At 40.5% G+C, this 18,302-nt stretch overlaps 1 protein-coding gene across 1 annotated transcript in view; it reads right to left on the bottom strand.

The window, feature by feature from the left end:
- The window catches only part of THBS2 (thrombospondin 2), a 56,603-nt gene that overhangs the window by 13,125 nt on the left and 25,176 nt on the right, over nt 1-18,302 (bottom strand). The window contains exons 7-17 of the mRNA XM_077347072.1: nt 18,052-18,148; nt 17,282-17,452; nt 15,730-15,906; nt 13,922-14,095; nt 12,781-12,908; nt 10,859-11,011; nt 9,587-9,805; nt 7,203-7,310; nt 5,753-5,912; nt 3,648-3,766; nt 520-754 (exon numbers count right to left, since the gene is read on the bottom strand). Of these exons, the coding sequence (XP_077203187.1) occupies nt 520-754; nt 3,648-3,766; nt 5,753-5,912; nt 7,203-7,310; nt 9,587-9,805; nt 10,859-11,011; nt 12,781-12,908; nt 13,922-14,095; nt 15,730-15,906; nt 17,282-17,452; nt 18,052-18,148 (1,741 nt within the window). The remainder of the gene's footprint in view (nt 1-519; nt 755-3,647; nt 3,767-5,752; nt 5,913-7,202; nt 7,311-9,586; nt 9,806-10,858; nt 11,012-12,780; nt 12,909-13,921; nt 14,096-15,729; nt 15,907-17,281; nt 17,453-18,051; nt 18,149-18,302) is intronic.

The following is an 18,302-nucleotide window of genomic DNA, read 5'->3' as shown; positions in this document are numbered from 1 at the left end:
CCTTGTTGTGGCTGGATACGAACTTGGGAATTTCAGCAAAAAATGCATTCGTACAAATATCTGATTTAACAGCTAAGTAGGTGCTGAAGTCACATATTACATCCCCTCACTAGCAACTTCACCAATCCCAAACTATGGTTCCTTTCAGAAGTGATTAGGTCTATTTTCCTGTACATATGACTGGCTTCCTAACATTGAAATTCCAACTCTCAGTGATATTGCTCACCTGAGCAAAACTTTCTGAATGTGGTATTCTGCAAATGGGTAAGATCAACATTTGACAAAATTTGTGGGTTTTCTATCTGTGGCTCCAACTTGGTTGAACAGCCTGACTGAGGAGGAAGGCTACCACACTTCTGTCATTCTGCAGATATGTAAAAATGAACTGTTCATGGGGGCATTATTATAACAGGAATGAGGTAGTAGTAAAATAAATTGCTCATGGGAGTGCTTTCACATATGGGCTGCAACAGAATATAAAAAGGAAGAATAGGCTTGGCTGTTGTGAAGTATTCTTACCATCTGAATCCATTTGGTCAGGATTGAATGTCAAGCGGCAGTTGTCTCGGTCATCTGGGATCCCATCATTGTCATCATCAGGATCACAAGCATCCCCTTTACCATCCTTGTCATGATCGGCCTGATTGGCATTGGAAATGTAAGGGCAGTTATCTTTGTTGTTCTGGTGACCATCTTCATCTATGTCCTCATTGTTGTCACACTGGTCACCAACCAAGTCATTATCTATATCAGTCTAAAGGGGAAAAAACAACTAGAATTGGAATCTTGGTCATGGCACATCCCAAGTAATAATTATACACCAGCCAATAGTTGCACTGTTTGGTGAAGGGAATTCTTAAAATCAGAAATAGTACATTAAATGGCTTCCAAATTACATTTTGCAGCTTAGCTGTTGCTTCAGTTTTCTGGTGTAGTGGTTAAGAGTCGCAAACCTCATCTACCTCACAAGGTGCTTTTTGTGGGGAGAGGAAGGCAAGGCAATTATAAGCCACTTTGAGACTCCTTCAGGCAGTGAAAAGCAGGGTATAAAAACCAACTTTTCTCCTTCATCTCTGCTTCAATAAACCCATGGCTCCCAATTCATAAAAGCCTATTGTATTTCTACATGAGTCACTGCAGTGAATTTGTGATTCCAATAAGTAAGAATGCCCAGATTAGCACTGCATGCTGAATCTGATGGCATTATACTTTGTCAGATACCAACTTTGTTCTGCAGCTTCAAACTAACACATCTACCCATCTGAATCTATCCGTATAAGCCTGTTTCATTTTTCCTCCAGTTTTAATGTGTAAACTGAGAGATGTTTAGGAAACAGATTTACTAAGATCTTTGCTTCCTGTATGCAACAGAGGTTGGTTAAGGCCAAAAACCAGATTACTTGCTTTTGTTTACTTTGTGGATAAGGATGATAGTTTAACATTTTTAATTAATAAAATTCCCTTCAACAAAATATTAAAATTCCAAAAGACATATGACTAGCTCAGACCTATTCTTCTGGCACGGAGCCCTTATTGCATGTGCTGTGTGGATATTTGACAAAATAGGCATTATAACTATATACAGAAGAATTGCTGCAATTGTTTTCACATAGCCAATGGCAATGCAGAAATCCTTTTGACCTTCAATGTTCCTGATTTTAGCCTCAGGCCCCTTGGTAAGATTTTACAGATGAACCGAAGAAAAGCTGGACTTCTTCAAAGAAACTAGTCTTGCCCAAGCAACATTCTTTAGATATGAGTGGCTGCTTTTGACCTCAGCAACATTCCCTTTTTATAAGTTCTGAGAAGCTGGCAGCAATAACTTTGTACAATTAGACATTCCAAACCATTCACCCAAATCAAAGGCAAGCATTTAGTACTGGAGCTTTGCAAATGAAGACTGACTTTTTTGTAGAATTATGCATTCAGCTCACCGCAGACCCAGCACTTTCATATTCATATCTGCCTTTAATATAACTGTGCATTTGGTTCTGAGCAGAAAAATCTTCATCCCATGTAAACTGGGCTGTTTTCCTTTCAGAACAGAATGCTGAGTATGTAGGGCACAGCACTAATGCAAGACTGGGAAAGCCCATTTCTGTCTAGGACTTATGCTACTAATTTGAAATTGCCTATGGGCCAAGAAACAACAACTAAACCCCACACATACATACTCTCACACACACTCAGGCACACATATGACTTGTTCCAGCAAGAAGCAGAAGAATCATAGAATCATAGAGTTAGAAGGGGCCATACAGGCCATCTAGTCCAACCCCCTGCTCAACACAGGATCAGCCCAAAGCATCCTAAACCATCCAAGAACAGTGTGCATCCAACCTTTGCTTGAAGACTGCCAGTGAGGGGGAGCTCACCATCTCCTTAGGCAGCCTATTCCATTGCTGAACTACTCTGTGAAGAAGAAGAAGAAGAAGAAGAAGAAAACCACTTCTTTCTCTACCCAAAGGAGTCTCAATCTTCTTACAATCACCTTCCCTTTCCTCTCCCCACAACAGGCACCCTGTGAGGTAGGTGAGTCTGAGAGGGCGCTAATATCACTGCTCAGTCCGAACAGCTTTATCAGTGCTGTGACAAGCCCAAGGTCACCGAGCTGCCTGCATATGAAGGAGGAGTGGGGAATCAAACCTGGCTTGCCAAATGAGAAGTCTGTGCTCCTAACCACTATACCAAGCTGTCTCTCCATGAAATCATGTGTTCCTCCACATTGACACATCCAGTGAGAAAGTTTTTTACAGCAATTTTGTGAAAATCCATGCTATGGTGAGATTGCCAGAAAGGTTTTATTTTCTAGGGAACTATAAAAGATGCTTCTCTTTTGCCCTGTCAAGGCCAGTCCTCCTACCATTAGACAGGATGAGAAGGTCTCTCTATGGAAATATGCATCAGTAGAGTACTATTCATTATTAGTCAGTTATTTCATTTGTCACAGTATTTTACCAGCACAGGGGTGTCATTTAGATTTTCTGCCTCAGTCAGTAAATTGTTTAGGTCCTGCCATGATAGTGATCAAGTTAGGAGGCACCACACTGGTGCATGAAACTTGTATTATGAGCAGAAGTGGGCAATGAAAGTTTTGTTCATTTGCTTTTTTAGCAAGAGTATATGTTTTGCTATTGTACTTGCAAAACAGCAAAAGCCCTTATTTCCTCTTCAGAAATCAGAGTTGAAACAGGGAGTAGAAGAAACTCTTGCCAAAAGAAGGTCAATACTCCTGCTGGCCTTGTGCCATATCATACATGTATAAACACTAGAAATGTTTCACTTGATGTCTCCTTTGGTAGGTATTGTGCTTTCCTGCAGGATAAGACAGAATCTCTGTCTAGGCTGTTTCACAGTTGTAAGCTACCATGTGGAAGTTACTGAATGATTAACATACACGTGGAAACCCAACATCAGACTGAAAGTAAACTTAGTAGGAGTTGTTATTTTCTCTCATTTTCCTACATCTTGAAATAATTTATCCCCCAATAAGTAGAGACATGCAGATGAGGGGGAACACCAAGCATCTCTTAGATCTTCATTCCATTGTTGAGACACCCAAAAGCATACCTCAGAGAGGGAGCTGTGTAGTAGTTTATCACATATCTACAAGGTATGTTGAATCCTTTCGTTCAGTCCCCATTTACCTGATCAGGATTGTGCACCAGTGGACAGTTATCACAATGATCACCAACTCCATCCCTATCTGTATCGGTCTGGTCTGTGTTGTAGACATATGGGCAATTATCTCGTTCATTGAAAACATCTGCCAGGATGAAAAAGCAATACCAATAAAACCATATGCTTAGATCCCACTTTTGCAGTGCAACATTTATGAGTTTTCAAGAAAGTAGCCAAGAGGCATCAATGTTTTGCCTCTTTTTGACCATTTACACACTGGGAACTTCACTGTCCCAGCCCCCATGCAGGAGCATATATCGAGGGCGGATGAGGCACACCGGACCAAATGCTCCCCCATATGGGTGCAGGAAGAGGTGGGGAAACCTGTGATGACTAAAACTCCAGCTTGCAGCACGGCATGAAACCTCCTGTGCGTAAATGGCCTTTGAGACATTTTAGAGAGTCAGCTGACAGGCACAGCTGACTTTTTAACTGTTTTCTGAACCAAATCCAAGGTTTCACTGTTAATTTCTTCCCAGTACTAAAAACTGGGATTAAGCCACCAGGATATGAAGCAGCAACGTTCTTTCAATGGATATTGATGCTTCTTATTCCAAACTGTGCCCCAAACCACAAATGCTGAAGTATTTTTAAAAAACACCAAAGAAGTTTGGACTGGTCGATTTTTTCAGGACCTTCTGTTCAGGACCTACTGTTGCCTGTTGAATAGCCCTACATTTTACTATATTGTTTACTGACATCACCCCTCCCTCTATAGCCAGAGGTGTTATTCAGGACTGTCGTTACTCTGGCACCCCAAAAGAAATTTTCTTTCCACCCACAGAGGTTTTTGGCAAATTGGTTTGGCAAAGAAATTTTATTTGGCTGGAACATCAACTAGGCATACTTTAGGCAGATCATTACCCAAGATTGTGGCTATTGCTCAACCATAATTGTATTTTCATTCTTTTTAAGATTACTCAAATATATTAAATGAATATTATTGTCTTTAAAAAAAAAACCTCTCCCAATCCTAAAGTTGCAATCCTAAGAATGTTTTCCTGGCTATAAATCCTGCTGAATAAAATGGAGTTTATTTCTGAATAAAGAATCACAGGAGAGGGGACATTTACAGAAAATACTTCTTTTCTGTATATCACCCAACTTGACAGGATAAGTTGCCGAACCAGTTATAGCAGAGTCCATGTCTGCAGCTTTTATAACCTTATGTAAAATGTAAATTGCTACTCTTAAACATTGCCTTTTCAGAGGATTCTGCCTGCAGGTTTTTTTTAATGAGTTTTAATTGGACTGAGCTTTTTATATTTTCCACTGAGATGTTTTTATTTCTTTAATGATGTTTTGTATTTTGAGATGTGCTTCTCTATTTGTTAGACACCTTAGGTTTACATAGAAAAGCAGGATGTAGATTCTTAAGTAAATTAAAATGAATCTAAACAAAATGTTAGAATTATTGTAAAACCAGAAATAGTCTTCAGAAATTTGGTTTAATAAAAAAATACTGGGCACAGCAAAGCTTCATGAAATCATTTCAAGTCTCATTGATTTCACTGGAAATGATTTAAGCATATATTTAACTCTTCCATTGAAATGAATGGGATTTTAAAATGCACAGCTGTGGCTGGATCATGAGAGTTTCTTGCAATGATTTAATACACATGGCTGAAATTTCCATATATAACTATGAACAGCAGGATTTGGTGAGAAGTTCCTCACTTTCTGTAAGACATTGCTTGGAATGGGATGCACATTCTAATGTGAACTTAAATGTGAATCTCCACTTACATTCTTTTACTACTAGTTGCACAATCAACAGGTTGCATAGATCAGGGCTGACCAATGTATGTGAAAGCAATTTCATCTGTTGCATCATGAATAAGTATTATAATATTGTTGTGTTCGCTCAGTGGCCAGCTCAATGCTAAGCGAATCTTCAGGCTGTGCAATGTATAATCTTTTTCAAACTCATGCCTGAGAGTGTTAGGCTGTAATATCATACTATTGGGAAGTGGGAGTAGTTTTTCCAAATGGAAAAAAAATCAAAATTTATTCTGAACCTGTTGCTGCAATGCTGAATAAATACAAGATATAGGAGAATGATTCAATATACCATCGCCATCAATATCCACTGCACATGCATCTCCCTCTCCATTATTATTGGTGTCAATCTGAGCAGGATTATGCACATAAGGGCAGTTATCACAACGGTCACCAACTTCATCCTTGTCGTAATCAAATTGCCGGGGATTGAAAAGAAGAGGACAATTGTCCTAAAAAGAGAAACAAGATTAAATAAATGTTATTAAAGGTATACAAATAGAGTTTTAAAACTATTATATTATAATAAGTATTTTCTCCTTCTATACATGAAATACATTTCAGAATCATTTCAAATGGGTTGGTCTGAAGTAGCACAATAAAATCAGAGTCCAGTGGCACCTTTAAGACCAACAAAGATTTATTCAGGGCGTGAGCTTTTGAATGCAAGCACTGACAAAAGGTCTGACGAAGGGTGCTTGCACTTGAAAGCTCACACCCTGAATAAATCTTTGTTGATCTTAAAGGTGCTACTGGACTCTGATTTTATTTCAGAATTATGTTTCCATTGGGATTCCCAAATGGACCTCATGCTGATGCTAATAATAATACTCAGTGAGGTATGTTCAACACATTCTGGTGGATTAATATAAGAGATCATCTTAACCTCTTCAGAAATAAGCTTTTCCTCAGACAAACGCAACACATGCCTAAAACCGACCCCTGGATTGTTCTGCTCTTTTCACTTGATGAATTCCTGTACATCCTACATGGACATACATAAGAAAAAGCCAATGCAATTGAAATCAGGAACCAGTACCTGCATAAAGGTGGGATTTGTATCACCCATTCAGCTATACACACATTGAACAAAACTCAACACATGCATTTTAAAAAATCAAGCATACACCGTAAACAAATTGGACATGTGTTTACTGTAATTTGCAAACAGGGCTTTTGAGAAACTGTATCAATAATAATAATAATATATTGCCCCCTGTAAAAGAAGTGGAATAATCTGACCTATCCAGCTAAAAAAAATAATAAAATATTTTCCATGTACCATATCTTTTCCCCCCTGAGAAACAGATACAGAGGATATATGTGGCTCAGGTCTGTAACACTCAGTTTAATTTTTCCTCATTCGCCTGATTTTTAAAAATTCCCTATCTCCAGATGCTTTAAATTTTGACAGATATAAAGAGGTGAATTTTGGCTGCCTTTTCTTCCCATCTGGAACTAAAGCACATGAGAGAGGGGACCTTTTCAGTTGGGAAATGTCTGCACAGCAGAACAAGCTTTTCCCCTTTTCTTTTTGTAACTTCTCCTGTGCTAATATTAGGCTAGAGACTGCTTTTCAGTACTGTATGATACATGGATCCACTATAGCCCAGAGCAACATGTCATCTGATCCTTAAAGAAATCAGAACATGCGTCGATATAGTGGCAATTTCAAAATGCTGTCCATATACGTGAGGTTTTTTTCTGAACAGAAGAGGTCTTACTGAAGGAGAAGAGCTTACCTTATCATCCTCCACCCCGTCATTATCATCATCTTCATCACAGGCATCACCTTTTCTATCTTTATCAAAGTCTTCTTGCCCAGAATTAGGCAGAAGAGGACAGTTATCCTGTACACACAAAACAACATTATTTCATTATATGTGCCTCACAAGGGAATCTGGAAGTTCAGAATCAGATTCTGAAGCCAGAATATTCAAATGCATATGTAATCCATTTTCATCCAGTTTTGGTAGGTAATGGAAGGCAATCTTTGGTTGGACAAGATAATACTGTTAACACTGGCATACTATGTCATGATGATTACCACCTGACAATTTTGTTAGATTGTTCAAAAAAGCATTTAAGCTCTATTAAATCCACACATGTATTACAAAAATAACAGGCTGGGATTGTGGGAAGAACCTCTTCTAAATGGATTCAATATGTCAAGTTCTTCATGAATGCAGATCTTGCATATTGCTTCTGGAGTCCAATGAAGTATGTCCTGATGACAGGAACAACAGAGGGGGGGGGGGGGAAAGAAATATGAACTGTAAAGGCTGAGTTGGCCATATGAACTAACTAGCAAGCAGACATCAGCCAATGCTGAAACGCTTCAGTGTTTGAATTTTGCACTTCACAAAAGTCTAGTACTACCTTCCTGTTCATAAGCAGAAATATTTATTCCTAGTTCCTTCCTATTGCATTATTAAGTCACATCCTATTTTGTCCCTGAAGTTTATGGTTCAGAATTTAATTTATGGTTCAGAAATTTTCTACATAATGAACAATGAGGAATAAAACATTTTAAAATGAGGAATATCTTTTCTATGAAAAATAATTAGGTTACATCATGTGGAGAACTCTGGGCTTTGGCATGAGAAGGAGCCATTTTTAGAATAACAAGCTGTGGAAATTATGAAACTTTATAAAACAGAGTATCTACTCAATGTAACAGATATGATCTACAATAAATTTAATTTTAGCATTACTTTGTAATTATTAAGCACAGTTCATTAATCTTCCTTTTTACATTGTTCTTGCCATTGGCATGTCTAATTCATGCAAAGCTTCGATATTTAATCAGAGCAAACCATGAATTGTATGTATGTGACTCCAAAGGAAATAAATTTTGTTCTACATGTAGAAACTTGCTTTAACATTTTCAGTCTGGATACTGAAAATGATCAAACAGCTGATGGGACACCTCAAATATATGGAAAATGAGAATGATTAACAACTGCACTGGTTCCAGATCTGAGACCGGATCAGGTCTAAAGTTTTGGTATATGGTTTGGGATCCTCATATCTTCAGGACTGTCTCTCCCAGTGTACTAAGGTTACACCCCCCAAAGTGTGCTAAGATCTAGCAACTGAAATTTTCTCAGAGTCTCTGGTCCCAAAATTGGTTAAATTGGCCACAAACAAGGCAAGTGCATTCTCGCCCCTGGCCCTGGCCTGTTGGAATGCTGTGCCAGATGATATCAAGGCCCTGTGGGACCTTAACCACTTCTGTAGGGCCTGCAAGACAGAGCTGTTCTGCCAGGCCTATGGTAAAGGCCAGAGTTAACATTAAGAAGTTGCTGGCCTCCCTACCCAAGTGTCCACCCACAGGCAACATCTTAAGCATTCCATATTTTACTTTGATTTTATATTTTATTGTTAACCGCCGTGAGACCTTTTGGCGAATGACGGTATATAAATCCAATTATAAATAAATAAATAAATATGGCACCCCAGGCAGAAATCCATTTTAATAATTTATAAGAGGCAGCTATGGGATTTTCCAATTGGACTTGCTGAATTTTAAATCTGATTTTAAATTTTAAATCTGCATCATATTTAATTACTTTATATGCAATTTTACTGTAAGTTGCCCTGGGTCCTTTTCAAAAATGGCAGGGTAAAAATCAAATAATAAATAAATAAAGCATGCAGTTTTCTTGCACCTGGAAATATATGGAAGGAACATAAAGTTAATTCACATTAGCATAGGTAGCTGTGTTAGTTTGTTGTATTTTTATAATCCCAATTAGGCAACAATATTAGTTTATGGGAGCAAAACGAGACAAGAGATTCATTAGAAAAAACAGTAGTCCCTACCAAATGCAGTACTAACAATTACCTCACGTTTACACGTTTATTCAGCTCTGCTTAACAGTCCTCAAGAGGGTTTTAGCAATAATATAGGGCAAGAGTATATTCCTGCCTGTGTTTCAATGTGTTTTAAGAGTTTGTCACCAGACAATAAGTGAGTATCTGAACCAGTGATATATTTTGTTCACAGTTCTATCAGTAGAAATTAACACATGTCTCACCCACACGGGCAGTCAGCAACTGACTCCTTTAGCTACCATTCCTTCAGACATTAATGATTATTCCATGATCTCTTCTTCTTACTTACTTTGATGCAATGATAGGTAGCATTGGCAGCACAGACCAGGTTATTATTAGGCCATCCATCAAGGTCAGAATCTTCACCACAGATAAATCCATCACCTGCATAGCCTGTCAGACATTCACATTTGTAAACAGGATCACTGAAATGTCCCAAGTAGATACACTCTGCAGATCTATGGCAGTTGTGCGTCTTATCTTTGCAAGGGTTTGCAGGCTCACAAACCTGAAAAGGTAATTCACAAAGTTTCAAATTATGCTTCAGTAAGAATTAAAGGAATTAAAAAAAAAACAGTACCCAAACTAAATTATGCTAAGTAAACTGCAGGGCAGGACCCCATATAAACTGTAGCGAAGGCAGCTCTGATGCAGCAAACTCTTTTTCTTCCTTTCAGTGGATATACTTGAAACAGAAGCAACATTTCCCTTGAAATGTGATTAAGCATTACTATGGCTTGATTTTGCAAGCTTCTGTACAGCTGCCATTTGGAAATCAAAACTCATTCTACAAATTGGGTTGGAGAATAGTATATGTGAAAAACCATCATGCAGAAGATGTTTGAACACTTAGAGCAAGTAAGTGGAGACACAAACATAAGCAAAGAATTGTGTCTGGACAAAAACTGAGCATCCAAAAGAGACAACCCCACCAGAAGCCTGAGACACATCCTGTTCATATTGCCTATCATAGTGACAGGACAGTTGAGCTGCCAAGCACAGAGCAGATCATTCCGTATGGGCAGTGAGCTGCTCGAAGCTGAGGTTTGTCCTATAGCACAGTCTTATTGGGACTTTCTTTGGCAAAAGAATAAGCTTCTAAGCAACACATAAGACTTTCAGGACAATCTCTAGTTGCTACCCTCCAGATGAGTCCTGGCATTCTCCCAGAATTGCAATGGATTTCCAGACTACAGAAAACAGTTCCCTGGGAGAAAGCGGTAACTTCAGAGGGACTTTATGGAATCACATCCCTGCTGAGCATTCACACACACACACCTCCAAACTTTGCCTTTCCAAGGTTCTACCTCCAAATGTCTGGGAATTTCCCAAGCCAGAGTTGGCAACCCTGAAGCAATCCTAAACAGTTACTACCCTTCTAAGCTCATTGACTGTAATTTGCTTAGATTGGTGTAATTGTGCTTATAGCACAGAAGACAGAAACTGAAAGGTCATTTTATTCCCATCATGGCACTCTCTTCCTATACCATACTCATTATACCGGATGCATCATATTTTCCATTTTGTTATGGGCCACTGGCCTTCTTTCAACAACACTTACTTGCTTTTCCTTCTTGGCAGCCTCGAGGCCCACCCCATAAGGCTGAGTTCCTTTGTAGCGTGGAGGGCATGGCAAGCAATGGAATCCTGGATTCGTGTTTATGCAACGGTTGTTCTGGTTTAATTTAAAGCAAACGTCTGGCACTACCACACACTGCCCAAGAAAACAAGCAGAAAGATTTACTGAGTTATCTCAGTAGGAAACCTCCAACAACAAGGACAGTGGGCGGGGTCCAAGATATATTTCCACAGAAACTGTGTTGGCAGAGTCTAAATATGCATAGAAGCTGTGCACACACTGATTAAGAACAAAATAGATTTATTGAAAAAGAGAACAAACTGTATTGGAAATAGGAGAGATAGAATCTTATTTGTCTGCTCTAGCCAGAGAGTGGACAAGAACTAACTGTTCTCACAACAACAGGAAAAACCCAAATGAGGCAAGGGGCTAGAGGCAAGAAGAAAATTGTTTAAAATACAAGGAGGTCCTTAACCTTGCTATTCTAGCTAGCTGTCCTTTTTACTACCCAGCAGGATTTTCCAGTCACTTATCTTTAAATAGGACAGGGTCCTATTAAATAAAAGAGCAAGGCCACCTGGGGAGGAGTTAGGGCGGGCCCTGTCCAGGATAAAAACTCAGAGGGCCCAATCAGGAGCCGCGAAGCTCCTGATCAGGAGCCGCAAAGCTCCTGGAGGTTTGGAGGTGGGACTTCAAAATCGTACAATGCCTCAGAGTCCAGCCTTCAAATGAGCCATTTTTGCCTGCAGTTGGTAGGGAGTGGTGCAGGAGTGTCCCTCCTGGCCTATGGGTTATGGCCAGCCCTTATCAGCAACTGTTTGTATTCTGGGGCACAGACAGGCAGACCAGTATCAGTCCTGTGAGTCTGGAAAGTGCAGGAAGATCTAAATAAATATTTACAGCCTGAAACTAAATAGAGAACAAGTAAATGTCTGGAGACACATCATAACTGAAATAGTAACTGGCAAATAACCTTGGCCTGGCAAATAAAAAAACAGTATTAAAAACCTTACTAAGGTCAAGACTGCTGTGCACAGACAGTCTTCCTCTTAGGGTTGCCAGATTCCCTGAGAGGCTCCTTACCCCACCTCCCTCATGGGGAGTCTGCTATGGGGAGAGAAGGGGAAGACGATTGGAAAATGCTTTGAGACACCTGAGGCCTGCTGGGTCATTGCGGCCCATTCCCAGTTCTCTCAGATCTCTCACAACCCTACATACCTCACAGGTTGACTATTGTGGAGAGACAAATGGAAAAGGTGTTTGTAAACCGCTTTGAGACTCCTTTGGGTAGTAAGCAATAGGGTACAAAAATCCGTTCTTCTAAGGAGCAACCATGAAAGAAGCATGTGGGCACATAACATTTTACCAACAGTGAAAATATGGGAGACAGAAGGAACAGGGTGGACACCTGTGTACTGTGACTACCCTATGTGTATTAGGGCAGAGGGGCATTTCGGTGAATGTGGCCTAATTCACACAAGAAAGGAAATGACGCAGAACTGGGGGGAATTGGTTGCCATGTAGTCTTCCCCTAAGAAGAGTCTCCAGTCTGATTTTCCCTTCACATATCTGAAGACATGGCTCTGGAAAGCTCATCTGTAACCACTATGCCACAATTTCCAAAGGTCAGTCCTCTCCTACAATCAACGAACATTCCACACCACAGGTTCTTGACACCCATATCTCCACACCCATGGCCTCATTTGCTACCATGCCACCACAACCTCCCACACAACACACATGACAACCCCATGCCCTTACAGACTGGACAACTCCTCCCCTTCCTCTTCCCACTGCCAAGCTCTAGCGCCCGTTGTATTCTTGGAGACAACGGGCTTTGCCCCTAGTTTGTATATAATGCACCATAAATCTTGAATATTCCAGCAAACTGAAACCTCATGTACCTCATCCAGGTCCTCACAGAAAGTTCCATTTCCAAGGTAGCCAGCAGGACATGGGCCACAGGACCAAGAACCATCTGGGTAACTGTTGCATTCTGCTCCAGGAAAGCAAGGATTTGACAAACATCCATCTGCCAAAAGTGTACAAAACAGCATCAATATTGTCCACAGTAAGCTAATTGTTTTGAAGGGAGGTATAAAAAAGAAAAAAATGTATCACTTTAAAAGTGCTAAAACAACAATTGGCTGTACTCATTAACATCCCCCCCTTTTTTTGTAGGCTGTCATACAGTTGGCTGTACTGATAATTACTATGAGTATACTTGCTATGAAATATACATGTAACATGGTCAGGTAAGAAGGCACAGCAATGATGGCTTATGGCAGTGGTCCCCAACCTTTTTTATCATTAGGGACCGGTGAATGTTTGACAATTTTACTGAGGCCCGGGGCGGTAGTCTTCTGCCGAGGGACGTCACCACTGCCGCTTGAGCCCCTGCTCCACTTGCTTTCCTGCCAGTGCCCCTGACTTCCCGCCGCCCGCTGGGGGGCGCTGCCAGCAACAGCTGCGCAGTGCCATGCCGAGGGGGAGCCCCAGCCATGGCAGCCGCTGGAGAGCACCAAAGGTGAGCCAGTGGCAGAGTGGAAGGGCAGCCCCTGAGGCAGCAGCCAGGAAGGAGGACAAGAAGGAGCCGAGGCCCAGTATCGACTGATCCACGAACCGAGACCGGTCTCCAGACCAGGGGTTGGGGACCACTGGCCTATGGAACTCTTTTCTATTGAACTATATTACTGGTCCATATAATGTAGTGCTGCCTACTGGCATAGATGGAATATAGAAGAGAGTAAAGCACCAGGCTTCTTAAAAGAATAAAATAGTTTTAAGAAGAGAAACAAACTTTGTATAGAAATAGATGTAACTAAAGAGTCTGTTGTTCTGCATTCTGTCTGTTTGTTCTGTCTGTTGTGAAGGCAAGCAGGGAGGAAGTCTGTTCAAAGGAATAGGAAGTTTCCAAAAGAGCCAATCAGGATACTCGAGCAGAATATTTGAAGAATATCAGAAAGAGCTCATATGGACATGTATTTCTATAAATGAAGAGGTGTGAAAAGATTAGCAAACTATCTAGTACCTTCCAATACACACCTATTGGGCAGTCCTGTTTGTTGCACATATCATACTGTATGACATCTCCCACACATGCCTTTCCACCATGCTGAGGTTTTGGACTGTTGCAGAGGCGAGACCTTTCTCGAATCCCTCCTTCACATGTAACTGTACAAGCAGACCATGGCGACCAAGGGCCCCATCGACCATTGACTGAAATAAGGCAGAAAACACAAGAAATTAGAAAATACAGATAACAAGCAAGTACCAGTATGCACTGGTTTAATTGGTTGATCTAAAGATGTAATTGCATGTGTTTACTGCATCAAAAATCTTTTTCTTGACATTAAGGAGCCAGAAATCTTTGCACGGACTCAACAGAATGGGAAGCTGATTTAGGCCAGTATTCATAGTCCATTTATGCAGAGTAATAATATTCAGTGGGTGATTTAGAATGACTGAATTGTGAATTGTGCCTTTTGTCATTCTCTAGAACAGGAAAATAACATAATCCAAGTTGATAATCCAGGTGGATAGTAGTTCTGCTATCCTACAGCAGCAGAATAAAACAAAAACCTGGTGGCACCCTATTCTCAAACAAGCCTTTATGAATCAGAGCTCCATACATCTCACAAAAGTTTGTGGGGATAAAAGCTGGTAACCTTGTCAGTGCCACCAGACTCTATCATCTTCCAAAGTACTGAAAACTGGACCGACTTTCCAGAAGGAAATGGTAATTTTAAAGTAGAAAGCAGATTTTCTATGAAATCAACTTCAAGCAAATCTTACTAGACAAAATAGAAATATGGTCAGTTTATTGCTAAAGTTATGTTGTGTAAAAAATACCAAAACACCACAGCCTCTTGAATTTGAAACAAAGTACCAATACAAAATCTGAATGCTGTCATTTTCATAGAAAATATTTCCTTCCTCACTTCTTTCAACTTGAAATCTTTTGGAAATGTTTTGGGGACAGTTTTGGTTCCTCTTTAATTACTTCAGTTAACTAAATAAATGTGATGGATGGGACACAGCAAAGAAGAGCATTCTGCTCTTCATGTAGAGGTCTCTTTTATGCTCATATTGCTAAACCCAAACCATGAAAGTAATCTCTGAAACAAAGACTGCTGTAGAGGAACAAGGAAGATATAATTAGCCCAGAAATCCAAATGTGTCTGTAACATATTTCTGTAGTCTGTTTATAGCTTTCATGATCAACAAATATTCTGAAAGGAAACTCTTTGAAATGTGATAAAGCCCCTGCAAGGTGGCTCAAGGCATACTTTCAGTGCTTGCAACTTCTTTTACTGCAGTCCCATGTAAAAACTGAAATTTCACAGGCTACTTTCAAACTTCTTTTACCATTTGGTCTATGTTTTTGTTTTTGTTTTTAACTTCTAGTTGTCAGTTGGAGGGCTTGATGGATTGCATTGGCTCCAGGAACCTCCAGTTGCTGACTGAGAGGGGACAGGATAAGTGGAAAATTGCTTACTCTGATGAATAGAAGAAGAAGAAGAGTTGGTTCTTATATGCCGCTTTTCCCTACCCGAAGGAGGCTCAAAGCGGCTTACAGTCGCCTTCCCTTTCCTCTCCCCACAACAGACACCCTGTGGGGTGGGTGAGGCTGAGAGAGCCCTGATATCACTGCCCGGTCAGAACAGTTTTATCAGTGCTGTGGTGAGCCCAAGGTCACCCAGCTGGTTGCATGTGGGGGAGTGCAGAATTGAACCTGGCATGCCAGATTAGAAGTCCGCACTCCTAACCACTACACCAAACTGGCTCTCAATACAAACATCCAAGGAGTTTCCCTATCAGACGACAAAGCACTTGTAATCTAGACAACTTACTTGGACATGGGACTCCTTCACATGTGTTTGTTTCCCGGCCACTGCCTTTACAGGTTTTCCCACCCATTTGTGGGATCGGGGAGTTGCAGAGTCGTATGCGAGTTATATTGCCTATTCCACAGCTCACAGAACAGGAAGACCAAGGAGACCAGTGGCTCCAACCACCATCCTGACGTACTGGAAGGGGGGGGGAATAGTCACAGGTCAAGGGCCAGCTCTCACATTCTCAAAAATTCCAACTGAAATCCCCTTTAGAGGTCTACTAAGTACCAAAAGAAAAATATGCATTTGCAATGTTAAATTCTATTCAATAATCAATGATTAAGGACAGTTTTCACAAATGTCTTTGACTATGGCAGCCACAGTTAGCTATCGGCACATCCTGGCTTGGAGAGTCAGAGGAAAACGAAGAGTAGGTTTTTATACCCCACTTTTCTCTACCTTAAGGAGTCTCAAAGCAGCTTATAATCATATTCATTTCTTCCTTCCACAACGGACACACTGTGAGGTAGGTTCGGCTGAGAGAGTTCCAAGAGAATTGTGATTGGCCCAGGGTCATCCAAAGGTTTTATGTGGAGGAGTGGGGAATCATACCGAGCTCTCCAGATTAGAATCCACCACTCTTAACCACTATACCACACTGACTCTAAGACAGACTTGGGGGACCTGGATTCTAATTTTCACTCAGCCATGAAGCTATTGTTAACATTGGATCAATTATTCTCTCTAAGCCTAGCCTCCCTCCATGGTGGTTGTGAGAATAAAATGGAACAAGGGAGGCCCATGCATACTACACTGAGTTCTCATTTCTTTTGAGCTTTTTTTGTGATAGGGGGAGAATAAGTAGGATAAAAATGCTATAAGTTCTGTTCACAGTTTATTGTGCTGGATTGCAGTTTTGTGCCAGCCCATTAAAAAAAAAATAATAATACAGTAGACTTTTATTAGCCTCGACCATTGTTATCTAATGCAGTCTGACCAATGAAGTGGGAAATTGGCTCACCCTCCCAATTGAAGATTTTTACCGGAAGTTAGCCTGTCCCATCCTCCCTCCCTGGGGTCCTTCATATTATTTATTTATTTATTTATTTATTTATTTATTTATTTATTTATGTTTCAACTTCTATACCACACACACCCAGAGAACTTGCTCGCGGAGGTTTACAAAAAAGAAGAGCCATATAACCAATAAAACATATGGTAAAAACCCCTTAAAAATACTTAGTTGTCTGGGTCTCTTTCTAACTAGAATGGAACTGAGCTTTCCCCCCATTCCATATTGTTTGGGTGGTGTTAATTACGATTAGATCTGGTCTTTCCTATTTTCTCCAGGGAAACTGATATCTGTAGACTGAAGATCAATTGTAATTCTGGGAAATCCCCAGGCCCAACTAGGAGATTGGTAGCCCTAGAAGTTAATAAGTTACCTCAGTGTTCTCCAATTGGGATACAATAATTTCATGCGTAAAACTGAATCCCCAAATTTTACTTTGTTTTTAACAAGAAGCAAAGAATGAGCTACAATGAAAATGGGGGAAATTATAGCACTCACTGCGATTGTCACATTTGCCAAGGGAACAGATTCTGGTTTGAATGGAGGGACCTCGGCAAGTGTTGCTGGTGACATCACATGACCTTCCTCGCTGCTGGGTTCCAGAACCACAAGTGGCAGAGCATTCTGTCCACTCAGACCATGGAGACCAACCCTCTTCACTGTCATCAGCTACAGATCAAAAGGGGAAATAAAGACACTGCTTTGTTAGGTACTTATAAGTGAGGCCTGATAAAATACAGATCCAGACAGAGATCCAGACAGAGATCTACTGGGTCTTCAGCTCCCAATATGGTTTCTACATGATGTGTGATTTTCACATAGGGGCACTTGCAGACAATCCGCCTTGTAAAAACTGAGGAGGAAGTTTCTGGTGTGAAGACTGTATCACCCCATATCACAGGTTCGAATCAGGCCTGAAGCTAGTGTTAATCTGCTCATAAAACACTCCAAAGGCTGTTTTCCTTCTACTGCTTCCTCTTTTTCCTTCTTACCTCATTACCATACCCTGTACTTTGAGAACCTTTCAAACACTGAAGAGAACAATAAGTGGGGTAATATTTTCCAAAGTCACTGAAAGGGGTTAATATATTAACAACAGCCATACAGATAGCTGGTAATGTAACACCATCAAAGGAAGTCTAATGAGTACAAGCAGCATCCCGAGGCTGCCCTTTTAGGTACTGCATTGGGTAGGAATGTACCCAACTAGGTAGGAATATACGAGTTAGCAACTCTCCACCTTACAGATTTATAATGTACATACTTACGGTAAGAGCAAACTGGACAACACTCGCCATCAATAAATAATGGGCTGACACAGTGCACTGCTGGGCATGTAATTTTATGGCATATTGTCTTAGATTCCTACATTCAAAGGAAATGAAAAGGCTATTGTTTAGTAATTAGACCAACTGAACACCTCACTTTGTGTGTGTGTGTGTGAGAGAGAGAGACAACTTGACCCATAAATGTATACATCAGCGAAACTCTCCCCCTAACCCTGTACATTGCACAAATT

The sequence above is a fragment of the Paroedura picta genome, chromosome 1 (genome assembly GCF_049243985.1).
Source record: "Paroedura picta isolate Pp20150507F chromosome 1, Ppicta_v3.0, whole genome shotgun sequence".
NCBI lineage: Eukaryota > Metazoa > Chordata > Lepidosauria > Squamata > Gekkonidae > Paroedura > Paroedura picta.
The sequence above is the reverse complement of the archived record's forward strand: the minus strand, read 5'-3'. Positions and strand labels throughout refer to the sequence as shown.